General features: G+C 40.7%; 1 protein-coding gene across 1 annotated transcript; it reads left to right on the top strand.

Annotated features, from left to right (window-relative positions):
- Nucleotides 1–218: 218 nt before the first annotated feature.
- On the top strand, nt 219–24,471 carry tdrd7b (tudor domain containing 7 b). Its single transcript, XM_023421747.2, has 20 exons — nt 219–434; nt 2,321–2,527; nt 3,094–3,238; nt 7,793–8,000; nt 12,314–12,396; nt 13,707–13,915; nt 14,832–15,200; nt 15,297–15,604; nt 15,685–15,877; nt 16,276–16,387; nt 16,555–16,757; nt 16,843–16,977; nt 19,151–19,234; nt 19,416–19,550; nt 19,701–19,811; nt 19,958–20,106; nt 20,207–20,469; nt 20,614–20,797; nt 21,062–21,222; nt 22,425–24,471. The coding sequence occupies exons 2-20, from the start codon at nt 2,321–2,323 to the stop codon at nt 22,631–22,633; spliced, it is 3,468 nt and encodes a 1,155-aa protein (XP_023277515.1). The 5' UTR covers nt 219–434; the 3' UTR covers nt 22,634–24,471.
- Nucleotides 24,472–24,493: the final 22 nt, after the last annotated feature.

Genomic DNA, 24,493 nt, shown 5'->3' with positions numbered 1-24,493 from the left:
TCTAATCCTATCTATCTTCAGATTAATCGGAATGTTTATTATTTATTCATGAGAAGAATGAATATGAGTGGAATTTGTTTTTGTCTTTCCTCAGGAGAAAAGAGAGCAGGTGTTTACTAATAATTGAATTAAACCAAAGTAGAAGTTTTGTATACTGTACATTCCAACAGACAAAGAAATGACGTTTCGTTGGGGTTGGACAGGAGATGTGTCCTGTGACTTATGCCGCGGCCCCTTGATGCATATTGACGTGTAATTAGCCAGAGGCCCATGCACAGCCGACCAATCAGGTCGCGGAGGAGAGGCTGTGTCTGGACCGGCTGGCAGACACACCGGGGACAGAGCTCCGGCTGCAGCCCAGCCCTGCGGCGGTGACAGCACTGACAGCGACTGGACCAGGTCCTAACTTCACCATCCCGTCTGTTTAAAGCAAGGTAGAATGTTTTTACAGCTTCTATTCTGACTTACATTGACTTTTTAAAACACTCACTCCTGGCTAAGTTTTGCCAGGTGATTATTTTTCCCCTCTTCCATACTACCGGCTCGGATGGCTCAAAAGCTCTCAAGCTAGCGAGGACACAAAACTTTACTTCCGGTAGTGACTTTCAAAATTAAAACTTGTATGACTATTATGCCTAGTAACCGCTATTCGACGAGTCTCTAAAGTTTTATTATGAAGACAAGGTCTATGTGTTTCCGGTCTTTCAGTAGAGTTTCCTAGCTAGCTTGACGAGCCGCTGCCTCGGAGGTGGCAGGAGGATTTAAGTCGATGTTGCGCGCGGTATCGGGTCCTGAGCGGACAGTTCACCGGGTCCAGTACATTCTGCGGCTGATGTTTTATCAGACCGGACCATTTAAGGACAGTTTTATTCAGAAAACGAAAAAAGGCAGAGGAACTTCATCCAAATAGTTTGGTCCCGATGGAGGGTGTGGAGTCGAAGTGTGACGCGTTACGTCATTCATAGTTTCGCTGTGCTGTCTGCGCTGCAAAAAAGTGGCCATATCAACAAGTGGCCCAAACACATCTCCTGATGAAATATTTTTCTTATTACCACTAAGGTAAACATGATAAGGTCATTTCACTTGTTTCCAGTGTAACTTGTTGTCACAAGTTTCTTCATCACAAGACCGTCCACGTTCGGTACTGAAAACCTAAAGCCTCAGTTCAAAGCATAGATTTAATAGAGAATAGTTTCTAAAGGAGACAACATTTTATCACAAACAAGGGTGTCTTTCCATAAGTAATATTAATACTTAATGTTGGGTGTGCTCAGGGCAGAGCACAAAGATTATTTCTGGCCAACTGTTTTTAAAAACTTCAAAGTTGGACTGGACCTCTGCGTAAAGCTGAATCTGCTTGTAGAGGGCGTGTCTCCAGTTTGCCAGAAAGTCCATATATTTCTATTACACCGAGTTTTTATATTGTAACCTTCATCACACTCTCCCGATGAAACACGATGTGTCAGATTTGTTCTTTAAACTACTCCTACTACTTCCTCTGTACGGTGTTTTGGCTCCAGCCAGAATGAAAACTGAAAGTGTTTCTCCTGGAGGGAGACGGAATGTAACTGGCTTAACAGCGGTAGGAAATCAGGAACATCTTGAACTTAAAGCACTTTAACAAACATGTCTCAAGGGGCCCACAGTAATACTTGGTGGCTTTTAAAAAACAAGGGGGGATTTGGGAGAGTTAATTCAGCAGTGAACACTTGCTTATTAGACAGATGAGTGGAATAGTAAATGAAAATCCCTTTCCCAGGAGAAAAACAGAAGGGGTAGATACTTGCTGTGGTCATGGACACTGACTATATAAAACAAACTATCCCTCTGCAGTCTGTCACAGGGGTTTGCACTGACTGAAATACAGTGTTTGTTCTGGAAAGCTGATCAGCAGTTAATTAAAACTTGCCTAACCAGTAAGCCATTGCCACACAGGGAGAATTTCATCTAAGATCATGCAAATTTGAACAGTATGGCATCATCATCAGTGCCAATCACTACTTACTTCCTGCTGTAAAAGGTATAGGAAAATAATACTGACAAAATGCAGTATTTTCTTCCTGTTTGTTTGCTTGTTTCTTTTTTATTTACACATTTTATGTGGTGCTAATAAATATTCTGTCAACTCTCTACATTTGTCAATATATCAACTGAGTCTTATTTGGATTTGTTCAGTTTTTGAATCTCTTGTTCATTGTTATTTTTTGGAAGGTGTGTGTCTCCATTTTCACCTTTTGAAACCGCACTGAAACTGTTCTATTTGTAGAACAGTTTCAGTTTATTTATTTTCTTGCTTATTTATGGACTGCTTTATTTTCAGATGGCTGACGGGGAGCTGGTGAAGAAGATGCTGCGGGCCATCCTCCAGGCCAACAAGGGCGGAGTGTCACTGTCACGTCTACAGTCAGAGTACAAGGAGCTGACTGGGGAGCAGATACCACATAAACAAATGGGACACAATCACTTGGATGCACTACTAGCCAGCATGCCCTCTGTAGTCCGCCTCGAGCGCAACCGATCTGGAGAGGTGTGTGTGTGTTTTCTTGTCACTAGTTCCACAAAACACAATATTTCATATAACTGAAAAAGATTCAATCAAGATTTAATTCAGAAACTGATGACAGCAGGTTGCTTATCAGTGGGTTGTTAGTGTAAGAGCTACTTTTATTCAAATTTCCTCTGCTATGACTTCCCCCCAAATGCTGGTAACATTTTCTCTGTGGGATGTTGGTGTTACATGGATAAAGGTTAAGTGTTGAAGGACCCCATACAACAATACATCCAAATTACTATGTGCATAATTTGAATGATGCACAACCGGCACAACCATAATATTTGAAAGCTGTCTCCCCAATGTAACAGTGTTAACTGATCATAGCAGGCTATAGTTAACTAGTTATGCTAGGCTGCCATGGCCTTCACAAAGTCAACATAGATATAAAAAAAAAAACAAAACACTGATGACACCTAAGGTCCATAAAGTGACATTAAATAATTATCTTTCATTGCTGGTAGCGTTAATAGCTTCCTCGATCTTGTGATCAGTTTCTTATTGACAATACCATCTGTATCTATACCCCTCTTTCTCTTCAGATGGTCTATTTTGCCTCAGGGGCCAATGAGACAGCACATATAGCCAAGGTGGTGGCTCGCCAGCGCAGCTCCAAGAAGACAGGCCGACCCCACCTGGTCAACACCCAGATGAGGGTCAAACCAGCAGCACCACTTGTCCTCAATGGTAAGATTTTGGAGCACCATCTTGGAGCATTTGCAAGCAGTAACACAGCTACGCAGCCATTTCTTTACCTTATCAAAGTCCAAAGTTAATTTATGGAGGTTTTAAAACAAGTTGGGATTTCACAATTTCTGTGTGAGAGACAGCAAGGAAATGCATAAAGTAATTTAGGGAGAAACAGAATTGGCAAGGCAATGCTCTTGAATGTGTTTACCATAACAATATCCAAAAGGAGTCTAATCCAGTTTCACAAGCTGCACATTCCACCTGTAATCTCATAGACTCTCCCTTTTATCAGGCGACTGTAGAAAACACACAGCTCTATCCAGTTACACAGATGTTTTAGACTGATTGAGTCACAAGTTGGCTTTAAATCAGTTACGTATTGGATTCAATATTATTGCACTTACTACAGAAACTTTGGGAGTATACATGCAACATCTTCTTTATGTTGTGTATCTTAAATCTAATTCAAAAGCATTAAAAATGCCTAATCTTTGAAAGCTTGTGGTTATACTTTTGATTCTCAAAGATCTATGGCAGGCTGAAGAAGACTTAATCAGTATTCTGTATTTTATTAGTGAAGGAGTGCAAATAAATATGGACATTTAAAAGACAGAATTATGAATTATGAGTCTGGCAACTCTGTTGCTCAGTGTTTAGCGCTGTAGCACTTTAGCTGCATTGCAAGAACAACTGGTATTGGGTGTCTCCTGTGTGTGTTTGGTCTTTGTGTGTATCCAAACACTGGAACAGAACAATTGAAAACTACTAACTATTAAAACTGTACTATTGAAAACATGTTCGACAACATAGCAAAGAGAAGTCAGCATAAATGCTAGCATTTTTGGGTGTATATCAACACTGATATACATGTGGTATGACACAATATGACTCAGGATATCCCATTGTAAATCCTAATATAACTGTGAATATGGAAAAATGATTTTTAAAAAGTAATGAAATAATGATCAAATAGAGAAAGGATAGACAGATAAATAGATAGATAAAGGTATAAAATTCATGATAGGGTCAGTCCCTGTATGTACTGTAGAGTAGCATATAGAGTGAATTAGCCTAAAAACACCCATGAAGCATTTTGATTGAGAATGAAAACTCCATGTGGGTTTCTAAACTGCCTGAATGACACCCCTGACGTCAGTGCCCTCAGTGGTAGCTGCAGCCTGTTCTGTTCATTTCCTCAGAATCAACCAAAGGCCTTTTTGAAATGCTCAAAGGCCTGGATTTGGCAAATGGGCCACTGACTGCATGTCTCTGCTCTATAAAATCCCTCTTGTCTGCATAGTGATGATGACAGAGCAGTTTCACTCTCAGTCCCTTGTTTCTTACTTCCTGAGTAAATAATGCATGGATTACTCTTATGCTGTGTTTGTTATTGTACATTTTTTCACAACAAAATATTTGACTGATCAAACTAATGTAGCCCCATATAAGTTTTGGCCTGGAGGTTTATATTTTGTTCTCCTCTGGCTTCCCTGGCATCCATAACAACCACTCAGTTTCTACTACCACAATACTTCCCAACCTTTTCCAGACTCCTCTTGGGGCTGGTGCTACTGTGCAGCAGGACTGCAGCAAGAGAGAACTAGAAAGTGTCCAGTGTACGTGTGTCAGTGCTGTGACAATGCAACATTAGTAAAATGCTATGTGTCCGTGGTGCAGCCTGACGGGATGTGGATGAATGGCTGGCCTGTTTTAACTGTTGCTCAGAGGAGACCTGCATTTCCTTTGGCTCTAAGAATATCACACGCACACTCAAGCTGACCAATTCACAATGTTCAACACTGCTCAGGTATCAGCCTGATATGTGTTCAAAGAGGTCAGGTCACACACACATGTTGTTATATCAACACACACGCAAATTTGAACCTTTATACATCATATTCTGACTTTAGCTGCTCTATAAATACACTCATAAAAACTACGATTCATGCATATATGCAAACATGCAATCACACAAACACCTTCACATATGCACACACATTGACAGAAGCATGTACACAAATCTCTTGTGCAGCGTATACACCTCCACTTGACTGTGATGCTGCAGAATATTCTCAAGAGTCAGAGGAGGATGCAGGAGGTGGTAGTGCAGGGAGGAGAGGAAAGAGGAGAGAGGAGGAGTGGCAGCAAGAGGACTGGAGGAAAAGAACGGCAGAGGGATGGTGAAATGGTAAGGAGGGAGGGGGTGGACAGATGACAGGGAAGGAGAGAGTCAGGGAGAGTGGGGTGGGGTGTTGAGATTTGAGGCTAATAGAGCCTATACAAGCTGAGACTGAGCTGCGAGCGAAGAGCAGCTGATTCACAAAACAACCTCTCTCCATCTCTCTCTCTCTCTCCCTCACTCCCTCTCGTTCTCTTCTTCACCGCCTGGGGATATTGATATTCAGGCAGAGACAGACCAGGGATTGTGTGTCCATGCCGGTGAGGTGACGCGGCGTCTGCTCTGAAGTGTGTGCGTGTGTGTACGTGTGTGAGTGCTTGTCCTTGTCTATATTTGCATGTGAATTTAAGCTTGTGCCTGACTGCTTGTGTGACTGCTGAGTTTCTGTAATGTGTGTGAGTCTCTGGAAGATTTGTCTATTAATTAACTGGCTGATTTATTAATTGATTCACTGCCAGTAGCTCATGGGATATGAGTAGCATATCCACTCAGGGAGAAAAGAATAAGATTTAGAAATCAAAACTGCCTACTAATGACTTTTGAATATGTAGGCTGTTGAAGGGGCTTGTTGTTGTTTTGTCACTGGAAAGATTTAATGAGATTCAGCAAGAAGAGAGAGGATGAGAAAGTTCTAGACCTTGCTGAGGAAGAGAGAAATGAAGAAAAGAGTGAAGATAAAAACAAACTGTAGGATGAAGAACTGTAAAAGAAGAGGGAGTGATGGGGGGGAAATGACTAAGGGTTATCCACAACAAGGTATAATGAGGATGTCACTTAGCAGAAATGTGATGTCATGCTGTGCTTGAATGATGTAACACCATTGTGATAAGGGACTGGGCTGGTAGCTGCTGTGTTAGGATAATTGCAGTTAGATTTTGGGGGTTTTTACTGAACAGACAGTGACTATCACTCACTCGATGTTGTAATCATATTAAAAGTAATCATGCTAGTAGTGATGTTAACGGTATTAAACTGAGGAGATAAATTTAAAAAAAACTTTCAACAAAAAAAGCTTAATTTTTATTATTCAGGTTAAGTTTCAAGCCTATAACCTGTATATACCATATGCTATATTAGATGGTATGCTCTTTTTATATTTACACATGTAGTTTCATTCACCTAGAGTAACCACAGTCTCCTGAATTGTGCAGCGAGGAAACAATCTATTTCTCTTCAGTTATTGATAAGTCTTTTAGGCATTAAGATAGATTGTTGAGCATTTTGGGAAATACTCCCTGTCACTTTCTTATCGAGTGTTAGATGTGAAGATCGAAATAACTCTCATGTCTTAACTCTTGAGCTAGAGCCAGGCATGGATTAGCTTAACATAAAGTTAGTGAAACAGCTATCATGGCTATCTCCAAAATGTAAAAGTGCACCTGTAAAGTTCTGAAAATGTTCATGTTGAATCTTGTTTACTTAATCTGGACACAAACCATAATGTAAAAATGACAAGGCGGCTTTACAGAGAATTATTTGTTATAGCTAACTTCTGTGGATGCACTGACTTCCTGGACTCTCATCCCCAGCAAGTTAATGATTCAACTTCATAGGTGTGGGTAGGTGTGTTTTTTGAACTTTAAAGACAGCAAGGCTAGCTGTTTCCCTCTACTCTCAGTCTTGATGCTAAACCTAAGCTAACTTACTTCCTGCTGTAGCTCCACAGACATGAGACGTATATCAATCTTCTCATTTAAAGCTGCAATATGCAGGTTCTGGAAATCAAGCTAGGGCTAGCATGAGACTCTCCTATATCCTTGCTGTGTACGCTGTCTCAGCTGATGCATGAATCAGGAGCTTGCTGGCCTGTGAGTCAGTCATAGTGTGCCTTCCAGAAACAGCCTTGAGCTCCCACCCCTGACTTTGTCCCCCTTATAAGGGCGAGGCTCACTCAAAAACTTTGAAGGGAATATCTTTGCAGTGTTACCACCAGGCTGTTCAATCAGCCTGGGTCACAGAAGCCTTTGGCAGCACTTTTACACGTTAAGCATATTTCATTAAAAAAAAAGAAAAGAAAAGAAAAAAAAGTTACATACTGTTATTTTAACTCTGAATTATAAGAACACAAATAGGTGTATTTCCTTGACCTTTCCCACTCATATTTAAACAATCCAGTTGGGCAATTAAACTGACAAATCCAATAGCATAAGCAAAGATGCAGATATTGATAGATAATGTCATTTTTAATTTGTGATATTGTGTTTGTTGCTGTTTGCTGGCTAATTGGAGCTATGATGTTATTCATCACATCCAATTTGTCTACAGATATTTCACTATCTATAACACTTTGCCATCCAGACAGATACACAGCCCTGACTCTTTAAGTTCATAGTTTAACTTCTCTTGTTTGTTTTCTTTCTCTCACTTTGCAGCCAAACCTCAAACCTCACTGAGGCAGCCGAACCACCGCGGGCGAGGTGGTGGTAGAGGAGGAGGCAGCGGCCGAGGGGCCGGACATGGAGACTTCAGACAGGCCAGGGACATGAGGGATGGCCAGTCAGAGAGTAAGACTGGGGCACATCCAAACAAGATGTCCAATCAGAACACATCCAACAAGAAAGGAAACCCACCTGTGGAGAAGTGAGTGAGGAGGGGGGGTTTAGAAATAGATGGGAGTAAGCAGCTGGAAACAGAGGAAAAATTTAATAGAGTAATGCATCTATGTGACTATGAATTTGATCAATTTGATGCTTTTTTGTATTGGATAAAAAGAAATTTTGGCAAATTAATTTCAAGTAACTCTTTTTGGTCCTGAGGAATATAAAACAAAATCTAGATTTTGCAATTCCAAAGAGTAAGAATTTCTACAGGCTTTTAATTAGAAAAGACCAATTTCAGCTCACATCACAATAATTTAACTTTGCCTCTACACATTTGTGGGATTTTACAGTGCAATTATATGTGGAAGTCACCAACCCAGCTTCCACACTGTTTTGGAAATCCAAGTAGATGAATGAAGGTCTCACAGTTTCCTGTAGACTCATTGTGCTGCTTTCAACATAAATTCTATGACAATCTGAGATAGTTAATAAGATAGTTGATCTAAGAAATATATTTGGGGCTTATTTCAAGATATTTCCTTTCTTTCCTTCTTTCTTTCTTTCTTTCTTTCTTTCTTTCTTTCTACCCCCCCACCCTCCCCCACCTGTGTGGTCTGAGCTGAATCAGAATAGGCTGCTGGTGAATGGGAGCTTGGTTGAACTCTGGTTGGTTTATGAGTGCAAACAGCCTCCCTGCTGCTGCTTATTCAGCACTGGCCTGATGATGTGCTCTCTAGATTATTCTGGTTCTCTCTGTCTTTCTCTGTGTGCATCTTTCCTCTCACTCTCTCTCCCTCTGTCTGCCTCTTTCTTTTTGCTTGTTATTGGCACAAATATATTTTATAAAATCAATACTCATTCTAATAGTATTTGTCTTCATACTGCGACTGTAATTCACCATGATCCTAATTGAGTTAAACATTTGATTTATTGTTGTTAAAGAAGCTTTCCAACATTGCTAGATATCATCTATTTGCATTGCTTAAACAATGAATCAAGATTAATTCAGCTCATTGACTTGTTCTCCCACTTCCATGCATCCACGGCTCTGTTCGTCTGTCCGCTGTGAAAACAACTGACATCAGTCCTCTGTCTGTGTCACCATGGGTGTTCAGTGGGCTACTGGCCCTCCACAGCACAATGGGGCAACAGGGTGGGAAGCCTGGTGTGTTGGCAGAGGACACGAGCCCAGAGCAGGGGGGATGTGAGCCCTTTCTAATCCCCGCTCTATTCTTTGGTAGATTAACGCTTCTAAACCGACACAGAGTGAATCAGCACATCTCTCTGTATCCCTCTAGAACTTCCATTGGACAGTATGCTGGCACTATCATCATTTGTGTGTGTGTGTGTGTGTGTGTGTGTGTGTGTGTGTGTGTGTGTGTGTGTGTGTGTGTGTGTGTGTATGCATGTATGTATGCGTGTGTGTGTGTGTGCGTGCGCGTGAACACACTATGGGAGTGCAAGTGGTAAATTCAGCAAATGTAATGTGACAGCCAATAGCGAATTTCAGTTTAACAAAACCAGTTTTTATTAAAATAACAGCTGAAGTTTTGTTTTAAAAGAGTTTTGTCGCATTCAGGCAAATGCTGGCTCCACTTGGGACTTTTCAAGCCATAATCCAACAAAGTTGTTCACAGTGAAATCACAGGTTCCTTTGGCAAAAGTTTTAAAATAATGGAAGAATGAAAGTACTGTGTTTGGTCTAACAGGCTCCAGAAAACCACCACTTTAACTAACTTTGTGCCAACTTTACTGTTATTCTTTTAGACTGCATTGTACCCTTTGTACTCTCAAAAGTTGCTTCATTTTTATGGAAGAGTAAAAATTAGGCTTCTAATAAAGAAATTCCTCTCAACTGCTGCTAATGGACATCATCACATTTATTCCATCAAACAAATATTACACTACAAAGCCAAGTTTGGTCACTTCAGGAAGTGATGGATTGAAGGCTAGGCTATAAGTAACATACGAACTTGACTCCTGAAGCATTTGTTTTCAGTCCAGGGGACCACCAGTGGTGGTTGAGACTGTTGCAATTTCATTTCACCACCTCCACCAGCCACAAAGTAAAAAAATGTAGGTCAGTGGAGTGCACAGATTTCTGACTTTATGTTCCATGATCTGCAGTGGCTTTAGAAAGTATTCAAATCCCTTCACTCTTTGTACACTTTATTGTGCGGTAGATTTGATTCATTTTAGATGAATAATATTTCCATTTTCTCCATCACTCTACCCTCATTAACCAAAATTACAAATTAAAACATGTTTTAGAAACTTTTACAAAATGAAAAATAAAAACCTGAAATCTCTCATTTCATTCAAGTATTCAGACCAGTGCATCCTGTTTGGCTGTATTTATCCTTGAGAAGTGTTCATAATGTGACTGGAGTACACCTGTGGAACACTGAAATGATTGCACATAGTTTAGAAAGGGCAACTGATACAAAATGGTACAAAACCACTTCTAATTCTCTGAGTGCTCCCAGGAGCACAATGGCCTCAATAACCGTGAAATGGATGAAGTTTAGAGTTCCTAGCATTGGCTGTCTGGCTGGCAGTCAGGAAGGTGACCAAAAACCCTACAGTCACTCAAACAGCTTCAGAAATCCTCTGCAGGATTGGAAAACCTGCCAGAAGAATGGCAATCTCAGCAGCTCTCAGTAAATCAGGCCTTTATGGTAGAGTTGCTAGACAGAAGCCACTTTGAGTAAAAGGCATATAAAAGTAATTTAAAGGACACTCAGGGCATGAGGTGTGGTTGGATGAAACAGAAATTGAACCCTCTGGGTAGAACTTCATGCACTATGTCTGGTGAACACCATGCACTGCTCACCACCTGGCTAATACCAGCTCCCTATGGTGAAGCATGGTGGTGGCAGCATCATGCTATTTGGCTGCTTCTCAGCAGGAGGGACAGGGAGACTGCTCAGAATTGAGGGAGGGATGAATGCAGCCAAATACAGTGAAATCGTTGAAGAAAACCTGCTTCAGAGAACACACAACCTTAGACTGGGGTGATGGTTTGGCATGACAATGCCCCAGAGATGCCGCCAAGGCAATGCTGGAGTGGCTTTGGGACAAGTCTCTAGCTGTTTGTGAGTGGCCCAGCCAAAGGCCAGACTTAAACCACATAGAACATCTGTGGAGAGACCTGAAGATGGCAGCTCACAGACACTGTCCAATCTGACAGAGCTTGAGAGGATCTGCCAGGAAGAATGGAATAAACTGCCCAAATCCACGAGTGCAAAGCTTTTGTAGACTGACCCAAGAAGACTCGAGGCTGCAATTGCTGCCAATGGGGCTTCTACACAGTGATGAATTAAAGTCTGAAGAGTTTTTTAAATTAAGATTTACGTTTTTACATATTTGCATAAATTTATAAAAACATGTATCGCTTCTCATTATGGGTAATTGAGTGTATAGTGATGGACAAAAATGGCAATTTTATCTATTTACAACAAAATCTACAATACAATAAAGTGTGCAAAAAGTGAAAAGGTCTGAATACTCTCTGAAGCCACTGTATGTATGGGCAGTGAAGTCCTTCAAACCTTTTCACAGCCATTGAGAGTCACGTATAGAATAGCCTTTTCGCTCTGTTTATTGATTGCTTGCTTCCATTTTTAGCTATTTGCCTGAGTGAGCCAGAAGTTGTGCCTGAAGAGAGAGAGAGGGGACGATAGGCTTAGACAAGACAGAAGGGAGGAAAAGTTTAAACAACGTAGTTACTATACCATCAAGCTAACTCATCTTAATGACAAAGGGTATGGGAGGGGGGGCGGAAAGAAGAGGATTGACCTATAAGATACGATTACTAAAATTAAATCATTCATTGTTATGTGCAAAAAGAAGTGGATATGTTAAATAATATAGAGATCTCTCCGTACATTCAGAGTTTCTCACTGTCTAGGTCTGAGGAGCAGTACCTAATATGTTGCAGTGCAATGTACTAGCCAATGTGTAGTATCCCAAAACCCATTGTTCTCTAGACCAATGGGGGATGGAGACAGTTTGATTAATGGACTGTCATACTGAGGACAAACCAAAAAAAGACTTTGTCTTGCACTGAACTTTTATCTGGTTAGACTTTGAGATTTGAGCAAAATCCTTTTTAAAGATCTCAGACAGTAGTTTGCTTAGAAGTAATATTCTTCCATGCCACACAGAGCCAGACCTAGATGAGCCTTAAAACTTAAACCTGGTGATTTTTTTTTAGAAAAAGAAACTTTAGAAAGATGTCACTGGATTTGGAGGTTATAAAAAGAGAGAAAGTCTGTCTTGTTCACAATTGTCTTCTCCTCCAGAAGCCAAAGAAAGTAAATCCTCCTGCTTGTTGTGTTCTCATGTGTCCAGGTCAGACAAGAGGATGACCCTTCCTTCACGGTTTCATAAGGAGGTACACGCTCACCTTTCCAGAAACTCCCAACAGACTGGTCGTAAGTAGGACAGGCTGCTCTGTCTTATGCTCAAAATACATTTTGTGTAGCTTTTTGTCCTCTAAGCGAACAGAAACATTGCCAAGGCCTATATTACTGCAAACAATTCAAATAGTGACCAGCTGCTCTAAGCACCACCAGTGGACATTTACATTGAAGACTCTACTATGTAAGCAACAGCTCTTCATTGTCAGGCTGTGACATCATGTGAAGTGTCAAATTCTGTATCTGTCTCTGACAGACCTTCATGGGTTTGTCATCTGTAAAAGAAACAAACAGCAACCCCATCTCAGTTGCCTTTCTGAGGTTCCTGTGGACATGAGGTCTATTTTAAAATGTTTGAAGTTATATCAGCTCCCAAGTGTCTGTGTTGTCTGTGTGAGCCTTCCTCCTCTCCCACAAGCCTTTACTTAAACTAAGGATCTGCTTGTTATCATGTTGCCTGTTTGAAGAAGCGCCATGTATGGCCTCGGGAAAAGCACTGACCTGTAATAAGCTGCATAGTTCTGAGGCACATATTTTAAAGGGTCCAGCACTTTGAGGCCCCTAAAGACAGGAAGAAACTGTTAAAGCAGTGATACTGACCAGTTGAAAAGCCTGTACTTCCTTTATATAGAGACAACCCTGAGTGAAGAGGAAATGTTAAATATTAAAGGAGCTCTTTCTAAGTTTTGCTATTGCTACATTGCCAAAGTTAGCGTTAACAGCTATTTTGATTACCACTCTTACCAAGAGCTTCAGTCATCCTTCTGTTTACAGTACAATAGTTTATGATATGCTACTTCTTCAGGGCAGCCCAAACACTACAGTGAGTCAGCGTTGCAAAGTGACAAGACAGTCCGGCCAGACCGGGGCTAGCTGGTTAGCATGGACGGCCGGAGACAGCCTTATGCTGATGTTGCAAAGTTTCTTCTAGACTGGTTGTTAATGCTAACGTTGGCTATGTAACAATAGCAAAACTTACAGTTAGCTCCTTTAATGTGAGACCCCTGGATAGAAAATTCTCCTACTCTTCTTCTGTAGCTCATTTGAACCCATAGAGGAATTCCAGTCCACGTAAAGGCATATGCAGGGGCAAAAGGAAGAGTATTGGGTTGTGGATGTACCTCATTATCATTCTTCGATCTTTCTATCTTCTGTAATTCAAATCACCTTCCTCTTTCATGACTTAAATGCCTTTGTTTTGGAGAAAAGCACACCATGCAATCCAGCAGTTTCAGAGGACAGAGGATCAGCGTTGTAGAAGCAGTATCTGCCTGAATCAGTGTGTGTGTATGTGTAATCTCTCTTCTTGATTTCTGATCTTCCAGCACCCTTGAATCTGAATGAGAGCCTCAGCTCAGGTAAAGGAAAGCCCTACAACCCTCAGCAGGTCCAGGGTCGCATCAGGGAGATCCTGGGGAAGTACAGCAATGGGTTCTGGGTATCCAAGCTTCCTCAAATCTACAGAGAGCTGTACAAACAAGACCTGCCCACTGAGGCCATCAAAGACCTGGAGACCTGGACACACATATGCACTGTATGTATTCCCTGCATCTGTAAAGTTGTTTTTATGCCAGAGGAATTATTTTTTCTTTTTGTCCGTACACACCATTCTCATGAATACAAAATCTTTGGAATGCCTTGAGGGTAGTTCTTTAAATTTGGCACAAACATTCACTTGGATGAACTTATTAGAATTTGTTGAACAAAGGTCAAAGTCACTGTGACCTCACAAACACATTTTTGTCCATAACTCAAGAATTAATATGGGAATTATGACAAAATACACTCAATACCTTCAGTATTCACTACATATATTTTGTGATAAAATGTTAATACAATGGTACCAATGAAAGACTGCATGATCTTTATATGCAAATTCTTAATGGCAATGGAAATAACTAATTTTTAATCTTTTTGCCTTGTACAGTCTACTTTGCATAGGTTATGATGTCATATTGTATATGTTAAGCAGTTCACCTGCAATGTTATATCAGTCTGTATATTCCAGAGAACACAGAGGAGGATGAAAGCAAGTAATAGAGTGCCATTTTCAGCAGTATTTAATTCATGAACCTCGGCTTATTCTGATAACATTCGACGGGGAAATAAACAGGTTTTGAGTTTAATTTAAAATCCACATTAGATTTTTTTGTATGTAATGTGCCTCCACATAGAAACACTATTGACCAAATTTTAAAGTAATCCTTTGTCATACTAGTTTATCATCTACATTGAGACAATTCAAGTTGCTTTTATTTATATGGCACAAATTACAGATTTTGTTTAGATGTCAAGAACATTTTTTGGAAGAAGTCATGATGCACTCACTCTTGTCAACAACAAATTAATATCAATTCTAAAACTGTATTATTGTAACAACAATGCTTAATTCATGAATTTGTTTTCATTTTCAGTCTTTTATAATGAGTCCTTTCCATTTTCTCTTCTAGGTAGAGAAAACCTGCAGCAGCAACCCATCAGAGCTTCTTCTCTACCCAGCCAAGGAACAGACCACTACATCCTCCCCCTCACCCATACTTAACCCAAACTCCACCACTGCCCACGCCCCAACTTCAAACGCCCCGACAGATAAACCCTTGCATTCCCCTGCCCAACAGAGACTCCCCGCCACCCATCTGACTCGCTCTGGGTCTCGCTCTCCTCGGTCTCCGCCATCGTCCTCCTCGTCCCCCAGTCCTCCTTCCTCCCCTGCAACCCTCAGCCCCGACCTGAAGCTGAAACTGGAAGAGCTGCTGGTAAAGTACTCCAACGGCCTGTGGGCACATGCGCTGCCCAAGCTCTTCCAGGACACCTACAAAGTCAGTAACACTTTAAAAGACTACCATATACATGTCATTACATAATTTTGGAGCAAGCTGCCTTTAATATTTTTTTATATTTTATTTATTTACAAGACCAAACTGCCTGGACATGTCCTGGAGAACCTTCATCTCCTCTCTGACATCTGCACTGTTGACTACCCGATGCCTGACAACCCCAAGAGGGCCATCCTGTACAGGAGGAGCAGCACTGAGGGGGGAGGAGGAGAGGATGAAAACTGCAATAGGAGGAACTCTTCAACCAGTGAGGAGGAGCTGAGGGTGAGGCAGGAGCTGGGGAGGAGGCTCAGTAACCATGCGGTGCCTTCTCTGCAGATCCCCAAAGAGGAGTACCCCTCTGTGCTGGTGGTGGAGGCCACCAACACCAATGGAGTTATACTCAGGTAGGAGAGAACTGTGAATATGAATGTGCTGCAAGACTCAGTAGTTCCTGGATCTCTAACTGTCTATTCCCTTCTTTCAGGTACATTGGTGAGGGTTACTCCCAGGCCCAGGAGTCCATGGAGGATGAAATGAGGGAGTTTTATGGCCTGGACCAAAGCAGTCCAACTCCTTTGTCATCTCCATGCTCGGGCCAACTTGTTGCTGTCAGAGCTGAGGAAGAAGAGGAGATTCTGCGGGCACAAGTCTGTGAGGTCATGTCCGACAAGGTCAAGGTGAGAGATCAAAAACAGGAAATAACCAAGGGTTCTAGTGATGGAATGCCATGTAAATGATCAAGAACTGTAAGGATGAGCATGATTTGCTTAAGATATGGGAACGGTTAGGAGGTCAAGTATGATTTCCTCTTTTATTTTACTTTCCAAGGTTGTTGTTGAAACATTCAAAATTTATTTGAAAGTCAGTAGATAGATGAATAAAATCATATGATTAAAAAAAAAGTTATATGCATTTTTTAAAATAATTTGAGATGCCACCATCCCAGTTTATCCTGCTTAATCCCCCCTCCTGTTAAAACCAAAGGGTTCTAGTGTGTAAAAATGATAATGAATAATCATGTTTGGATGAGAGGAAACAGTAGTGATCCCTATTGTCCTTACCCTTGGCTCTGTAGGTGTACTATGTGGATCATGGCTTCTCAGAGGTGATCAGCAAAACCAAAGTGTTCGAGCTGAACGAGAAGTTTTTCAAACTGCCTTTCCAGGCAACCAAGTGTAAGCTAGCAGGTGAGTCTGAATCAACACATCATCAGCAAATCAGTTATTTTGATCAGAAAGAAGCTCTTTTATCCTCTTGCTTCTCCTGTTTTCTCTTCACCATGATCATTTGGCTTCTAGTTCAAATTGATGTAACCAGTGTGTGTGTCTGTGTGCGTGTGTGTATGTCTGTCCAGGTCTGGAGCCATTTTGTCAGGAGCCTGCAGTGCTGAAGAAGTTTGAGATGATGGCGAGTGGTAGGATCCTATTGGCTGAGATCCTAGAGAGAGGGCAGACTCCTCTTGTCGTCCTGTACGACACGTCGCAGGATGATGATGTCAACATCAACGCTGCCTGTATGAAAGCTTTGCAGGACAAGACGCTAGCAAGCCCATTACAGGTACAGAAGCTAAATTTGTCTTTGTGTGTGTGTGTGTGAGTGAGAGTATACAACACACTAAACTTCTATCAGTCGCTCTCCTCAGGTGAACAGCGCCTATATGAACGTGACTGTCAGCAGTGTCTGCTCAGATGGGACCATCTACTGTCAATTGCCATCCAGAGGCCTTGCCAAGCTGAATGAGATACTGGAGAATATCGAGACGTACTTCCACTCACAGGTTAACATCATGATGTGTTTGATGTCTCAGTCCCTGTAAAAGCTTTTATGTTTTCAGTTGGTAATCCAAATGTGCCATAGGCCTCCACTGTCAACCAAAAACTATTTAAAACATTATTGCTATTATGGCTATAATAGTAATGCTATACATTACTATTTACACATCAATGAGCTTTGCTCTCGCACTAATTGACCTTCATTATAACGAACATAGCCACTGTTGTTTAGTTTAAGTACATCCCATAGTATTGTCCTGGTGCCGTTAACCCACACCACGTTTATTAATCCATAGCAGAAACTAGTCACCACTATTTACTCTTGTTTAAGTAATGCTAACTGCTAAAATAAATTACTGAGCCTTTAAGAAAAAAAAGATTCCTGTCCTCAGTAGAATTCAGTTAGTTTAGCTCTGTGTGTCAGTGAGAGGGTAGGTAAGTGTGAAAGTACAGAGAGATAGCATAATGCATTGTTGATTTTGGTCTATTCATGCAATATGTTGACAGTAACACCAGCCTTTATGATTACAAACCAAGTTTATGGTTATAGACCTCTGTCCTTTAACATCATTAAATCATTTTATTCATTTATGGGGCCCACTCTTGACTCTGGAACTATGTCTCTGTATTTATTACAGTCTTCAGAGCATTTGGACTGCCCATTTGCTCCTCTATGTTCTATCCATTTATTTTTCTTGTTTGTCTTTTCTTTGTGTAGCTTTACATGTCACCCTTTTTTTTGTCAGTGCAGCAATGCATTAGCAGTATTTATATATTTATATAGAATTACTATTTTAAAAAGAACACACATATGGGGTGCACACAAAAAAAAGTATGTACCTTCCTTGTCATATGCTTATATGTCTGACCAGATGCTTAGCTTTGTGTGTGTGTGTGTGTGCGCGCGTGCGGGTGTGTGTGTGTGTGAGCGTGTGCGTGCGTACGTGCGTGCGCGCGCTCACCCCAGCATGTTTAGTTTGGCTCCATATTATCAGGGAGTGAACGGAGTAGGCTCACACATTCATCTTAAAATCTTTTTGTGAAATGTATTTGTGCTGTGTTGCTTCTCTCAGGCGGAGTTGTGGACAGATTGAGATTAGGTTGATAATCTGGAGTTAAGACATTGCCAAGCCACTTAATCTGTTAGCATCACAGTGGAGCCGATGCTTTTTCTAGGTGTGCCACTGCTGTCCTTGTGGTTGGAGCTCAGTAACACTCTACGTCAGTGTTTAGGTAAACATAGTGTGGAGTCTTGAAATGTCTTCTTCCAATCTGATGTTCCTATTCCAGAGACAGTGGATATGAAACCGTTAAGCATACAGGAAAGTAATAACATTTTCATACTTGCAATTGTTCCGCAACCTGAGGAAAATAGGGTGAAGAGTAATGAATGAAAAGCTCATAGAAGAACTTTTGCAGTTTAGTAATCAATAGTTGAAAGAGGTCAAAAGTCCAGCAGCACTTGCAGTATACAGAAGAACTTCATTATTCATCAGGGTCATCACAAAACACATTACAAGCAACATTTAAATAGGGGAAGTATGAGACAGAAAAAATATAAAACAACCAATCATATGCAAACACATACTGGTACATATCTGCCAATGGGGCTCCTACAAACATGGGTTGGGCATATGGTCATGTGGCTTTAGGCCAACCGTTGTCTCAGGCTGGTAGAAAGGTAAGGGGAATGTCCAACAGAGGACATGGGTGACACCGCATTTAGTTCATAGCCTGGAAAAGTACACCTAGGGGGTGGTACCTGCCCCAAAATGTGTCCATTTCATGTAGGCCCACCCCAAAAACATTTAAATGTTTCAACTGGAGCCTACTGCTGTAATAAATGTAGAAGTAAGATGGTTAACAGAACTCTAATTCATAATTATACCATCTGCTTTTCTAATTTCTTAAAACGTCAACCCTTTTCCATTTCAAGTAACGACAAATCTAGAGTCCTAATCTTTGAAGTCACTGAAGTGTACGCTTGCAACAACCTGGGTGGACCTGTGAAATGCTTGTGAGCTTTTACAGTGTAATTTTATTGAAGTTATAAAGCATCAGTTACTCATACTCAGTAACCTCACCAATCCAGAGGAAGTAGTTCAAAGTAGGTCAAAGATAACAGTGACAACTCTGGTTTCTCAATGACACATGTTGATGAAATATATTTTATTCCAGGTAACTTCAGAGTTCCTGGTGTCCAGACCCTTTTGCGGGAAAGGATGTATGGCCCGCTACAAAGGCAAATGGTCCCGTGTAGAGGTAAGACGCCACTGTTCCCTGGAGTACAGACTGTGAATTATTAAACATGTCCACATATGATTTATGTTAGACAAAAAGAATAAAGTTACAATTGCACAATGGAGGCAGGTGTAGCTGCCTTGTTGATCTTAGCTCAAAAAGAAAGTCTTCTGTGTTTCCCTGTCTATGTTTCTGTGTTTAGATCACTAACCTCCATGGCAGCAGAGTGCTGGACATCCTGTTTATCGACATGGGTGTCCAGGCATCTGTAGAGGTGTTTGAGCTGAGAGAGATCCCACCGCTGTTCCTCCGTGACCTTATGGCTATCCCACCACAGGTCAGCAGTCTTTCATAGACACACAATGGAAAACAGTCAAGAGAAACTAAATATTCAAAGATTGTCATGTAATATTGTAATTGTATGTACTTCATCACTTCCTTATACTACACATCCGGTAACAAAACGCATCCAACAACCTGTGTTTAGGCTGTGAAGTGCTGTCTAGCAGACCTGGTTGTCAGTGTTGGATCCTGGACTCCAGATGCTGTCCAGTGGCTGCGAGAGAAAGTGCTCAACATCACTGACTGTAGCATGAAGGTAATTCTCTTTCCGCCATTCTTAAACATGTGGTGTCTAGTTTCTTTGTTTTTGTCTGTGTTCTCTGTATATGCTGTACCTGCATCCTCCCTTCCTCAGGTCTTCCCTCGTGTATGTTTCACATCCATCTTTTCATTGCCCCCTAGGTTGCCAAGGTGGACGAAACCAAGCGCTGCGTCTACGTCCACCTGTTCACCGATAAGAACTTCCACGACCCGGCCCGCAGCCTCAACCATCAGATGGCCCAGTCTGACCTGTTTAAACAGCAACCAGATGTTTTCCTGACGAGCCACAGGTTATCTGCTGCTTTATACTCACCTATATTCTTGCTTTGCTGTCTATCTTATGTAATACTTTACACACTAAATCTCTTGTTTGTGAATTTCGTTTCACAGCCCTGCTAAGATCTCCACACCCAGTTTATCCTCCAAGACCTCCAGCACCAGTGACTCCTCTAACGGTAGTCCGACGTCAACTTCTGTCCCAGCCAAGCCTCATCTCAGAAGGGCTCTGTCAGGACCCAGAGGAAGTGGAGGAGGAAACACCACCACCACTACCACAACAACCACCACTACCACCACCACCACTCCACCAGAGACACCATCATCCCCCTCACCCTCTCTCCAGCTGCCACCACTACTAGAGCTTCCCCCAGCTGGTAATGTTATTTAACAGAAGAAGAAATGGAAAGGACTGATTATAGCTATTTAAAAAATTCCATGGCATTAAATCAGTCACGTATGCATTAGTGCAGGACAGTTAAGTATCTGGCCTGACTGTAGCCTTAATCTTTTCTTCTCAGGAAACAACATAGATGTATATGTGTCAGTGGCGTGCCATCCAGGCCACTTTGTGCTGCAGCCCTGGAGAGATATGTACAAACTGGTGGTGTTGATGGGAGAAATGATTCTGTACTACAACAAAACTGAAGAGAAACCACTCAACATAGAGAAGAATCAGATATATGCTGCTAAAGTGGAGAACAAGTGAGTTAAGCAATGATGAAATTTAATTTCTTTTCATGAAAACAGGGAAAATTTGATCAAAGCTGTTACGATTTTGAACGGTCTAGATACTGCTTTTAAACACCGACAGCTCTGGCTCAAAGCTAACTAAATAAAAGTAGGATCTATTACTCTGATTTCCACCGAGCATTTGAGGTCTGTGTCTGTTGTGGATATTTGGTAACAAGCCAAATGGAAACAGTTGTGCTCTGCCTATAACTAGTCTTCACCCCTCTCTTCTCTTAGCTGGCATCGTGTGTTGGTGAAGGGAGTTCTGACCAATGGATTGGTGTCTGTCTATGAGTTGGACTATGGTAAACATGAGCTGGTCAGCTGCACCCAGCTCAGACCTCTGATCAAGGAGTTCAGACAGCTGCCGTTCCAGGGAATCACTGCTCAGCTGGCTGGTGAGTAGAGTCGAACTACACACGAAGCTCTGCCTGGGTAGAGTCCGATGATTCAAACTCTACATGAGCCTCGGCTACATCCAATTCCATTGTAACATTTTCTGTGCAATGGAACAAATGTCACAGCAAATCTTAATAGCAAAAATTATGAATTCCTTTACTTATGGTGCCCTGGGGGTTTAAGGGACTGACCATGAATCTCAGCATCCCTGGGTTGAGTCAGCTCTCTACTGTTGACACTGATGAAGTCACAAAATGTCCCCCTACCCACCCAAAAAGAAAAAGAACGACAAAAGAGAATTTTTCATGATGATTAAAATATAAAGCTAATTGTTGTACACTATATGTTGTATATTATTTAATTATTCAATTAATTATTTAATTCTATATTTAGAGATTCATCAAGCAGCATGAATTTCGGTAAAATGAGCTGCATCAATCACCTCTATTTGTTTACTAATTCAATTAGAAAAATATGTATAATAAGTTATTCAAATACTTTGTTGTGTAGACATTGAAAATTGAAAATTGATCTTGTATCATGTCAAAAACATGTTATTTGGCAGATTCATTTTGAAAATTAAGACAAGGTAAACAGGTAGATTAGATAGAAAGAAAGATAGATAGATAGATAGATAGATAGATAGATAGATAGATAGATAGATAGATAGATAGATAGATAGATAGATACTTTATATAATATATATAGATATATACTTTTAGGTGGATAGAGCATTGCTATTTAAATCTAAATTTTATTGTATTTAATGTATTAATGTGTATTTGATATTTGATTTGGTTAAATGCTAAACTTTTTTACATAATGTGTGCAATGACAATTAAGTTGAGTCAAATTTAATCTAAACCTGCACTAATGAAGACATTTCTATTTTTGTAAAGGCCCAGTAAATGCTAAGTAAAGTTAAATATAACTTAATTAAAATATGCAATGGTATTTCATTTTACTGCAAAAGCCAGGTTTGGATTATAATCATTCTAGGTGGGTAGCGTGTTGATAACATTTGATAACTGAGCAGAGAAGGTAGTAAATGCACTGTGTCAACATTGGGAGGAAAGCTCAAGCTAGTGATTGCCTATCTGATGCCAACCAGATGTTTCTTTTATGTATGTAGCGGTGTCATTTATGTGACAGTGAACTGGACCTGATAACTGACTCATTCCTCTCTGTCACGCTTCCACAGGCGTGAAGCCGAGGCAGTGGTCAGAAGAAGCTTCCATCGTTTTCAGGAACCACGTGGAGAAGAAACCACTCGTGGCCCAGCTGGAGACCATACAGGAAGCCACTAACCCGTGGGACAGAAAGATGACGGTCTTCCTGGTCGACACTTCACAGGAAGAAAGGGACATCTGGGTGCATGACATCATGGCTGAGTTTGCTGATGAGCAATGAGCTGTAGAAAAAAAGAAGATTGTCAACAAGTCTTACTAGTCAAGCTGTTGTCTTCTTGCTCAGTGACGACATCATGAGCTGTGGATAGATTAAATAGGAAAAGCTTATCCATCTTTATCTATCTACCATTTAGGGAGAGTGAAAGAGGAGGGAAGAAAAGAAGAGAGGAATGAAATGAAAGAGAAGTTAGAGAAGTTACGAGATGAAGGGAAATTGAGAGGTTCGATCGTATGTGGGGACTGGCATTGACAGAAAGACAAGAGGTGTAGGCCTAGTAGCCACTTGCTTGTTGTGTTAGGGGCTGTACAATGAAGGATGTTATGATGTGATTTTGAGTGACTGCAGTGTGACCATTGGATAATACACCCATGCATGATGTTGTGGTCAAGTCCAAACTTTCTACAAACACATTTACATTACAAAAACGGTTAAATCTATCCATAATAGTCTCACCAAGCTGCGTAAATGATACAACATGCATTCTTATACCATTTGGTATGAGCTTTAATCCAAAGCAGCATCCTAAAATACCGTGAGCGCATCCAGTCTTAGTGTGTGTCATACTGGGGAGCCTGAATACCCTCAACCCTGCCAATGTGAGCACCATGCAAAGGGCACAAAATGTTCAAATTAACTCAGCAAGTTTTCACATGCTCTGAGATGTTACATGCATTTGTTTACAAAATCTGCTTTCTGTGATTGTCGTAAAGTTTAAAAAAGTTAGAGCAAACATTCCCCAAAGAGGAAGAGAAATGGACGAGTCAGTCACATAGAGGAGTTGAGTCAAAGTTTTGAGACAAATATTTTATTTTGTGATTAATTTATTTAAACTCAAAGACAGCGTGCAAAATTTACTTTGGTAATCCACGGGAAGTGTCTTAAATGTCATTGTTTTTGCAGTTGCCCCTTTTAATATGTATTTATGGAGTCTGCTGTACTTACTGGACAAGCAGGACACAGGAGTTAATAGAGTTTGCTGAGGAGTGATACACTTAATATCAGATATGTTTTCTGTTTTTTTTTTTTTTTTCGTTGTGACATCAGTTGTTTTCAGTGGTTCATCCTGGCCCTGCATGTATTGTAAATAAGTGGTGGTTTGGGATTTTCCATTTAGAGACTGAACTGAAGGCTGATAAAATCAAAGTTACATTGTGACCATTTGTAAACAAGATAAATGTGACTTTTTCAAATTTATTTTTTGAAGAAAAAAAAAAAACACTAACATATCAGTTAATGCATGTGTTAAAACCCAGGTCCTGACTCATGTGACGGCAGTGTCTCATCCATCTCCTCTCCACCTGTGAAACACTGACGCACTGCGACTTTATGCTCTTTAGAGGGTTAAGATCTCTCCTTTCTTATTCTGTGACAACAAGACTTTAATTTCAGCAGATTACATGTGCTGCATGTTGCAGACCTTTCTGAGTTGTGTGCACATATAGTTTGATGTTATAATAATAATAAGCAGATTAAGTTACCAGTAGTGTTAAATTAGTAGATTTTCAAATAGAAGATAATTTGATATTCTGCTTATGGTTGGTTCTAGTGCCACCATCAAATGTTGGCCTGATGTGGGATTTTATTCTGAAATGTGACTTTTTTTCTGACACACCATGTTTTTGGATGTTCAAATGCTTCTCCAATTCTGAAGACAGCGAACCTGACAAAGCTCAAAGCTGCATTGTTGTTAACAATTGACAAGTAAAATGAACTTATTTATATTTAACTTATATTCTCTAGATGATAATAATTACTTTGTCATTTCCATTTTGTTTAACAGTGACCGGAAGGTAATAAAAGAGATGTTTTTGGAATAAAGTCTATATGAGAGGTTTAAATGTTATCTGTTCATTCAATTAT

The sequence above is a fragment of the Seriola lalandi genome, unplaced genomic scaffold (assembly GCF_002814215.2).
Source record: "Seriola lalandi dorsalis isolate HSWRI2012SDOR001 ecotype SW California unplaced genomic scaffold, Sedor1 jcf7180002054676, whole genome shotgun sequence".
Taxonomy (NCBI): domain Eukaryota; kingdom Metazoa; phylum Chordata; class Actinopteri; order Carangiformes; family Carangidae; genus Seriola; species Seriola lalandi.
This window is presented reverse-complemented; position numbering and strand designations above follow the sequence as displayed.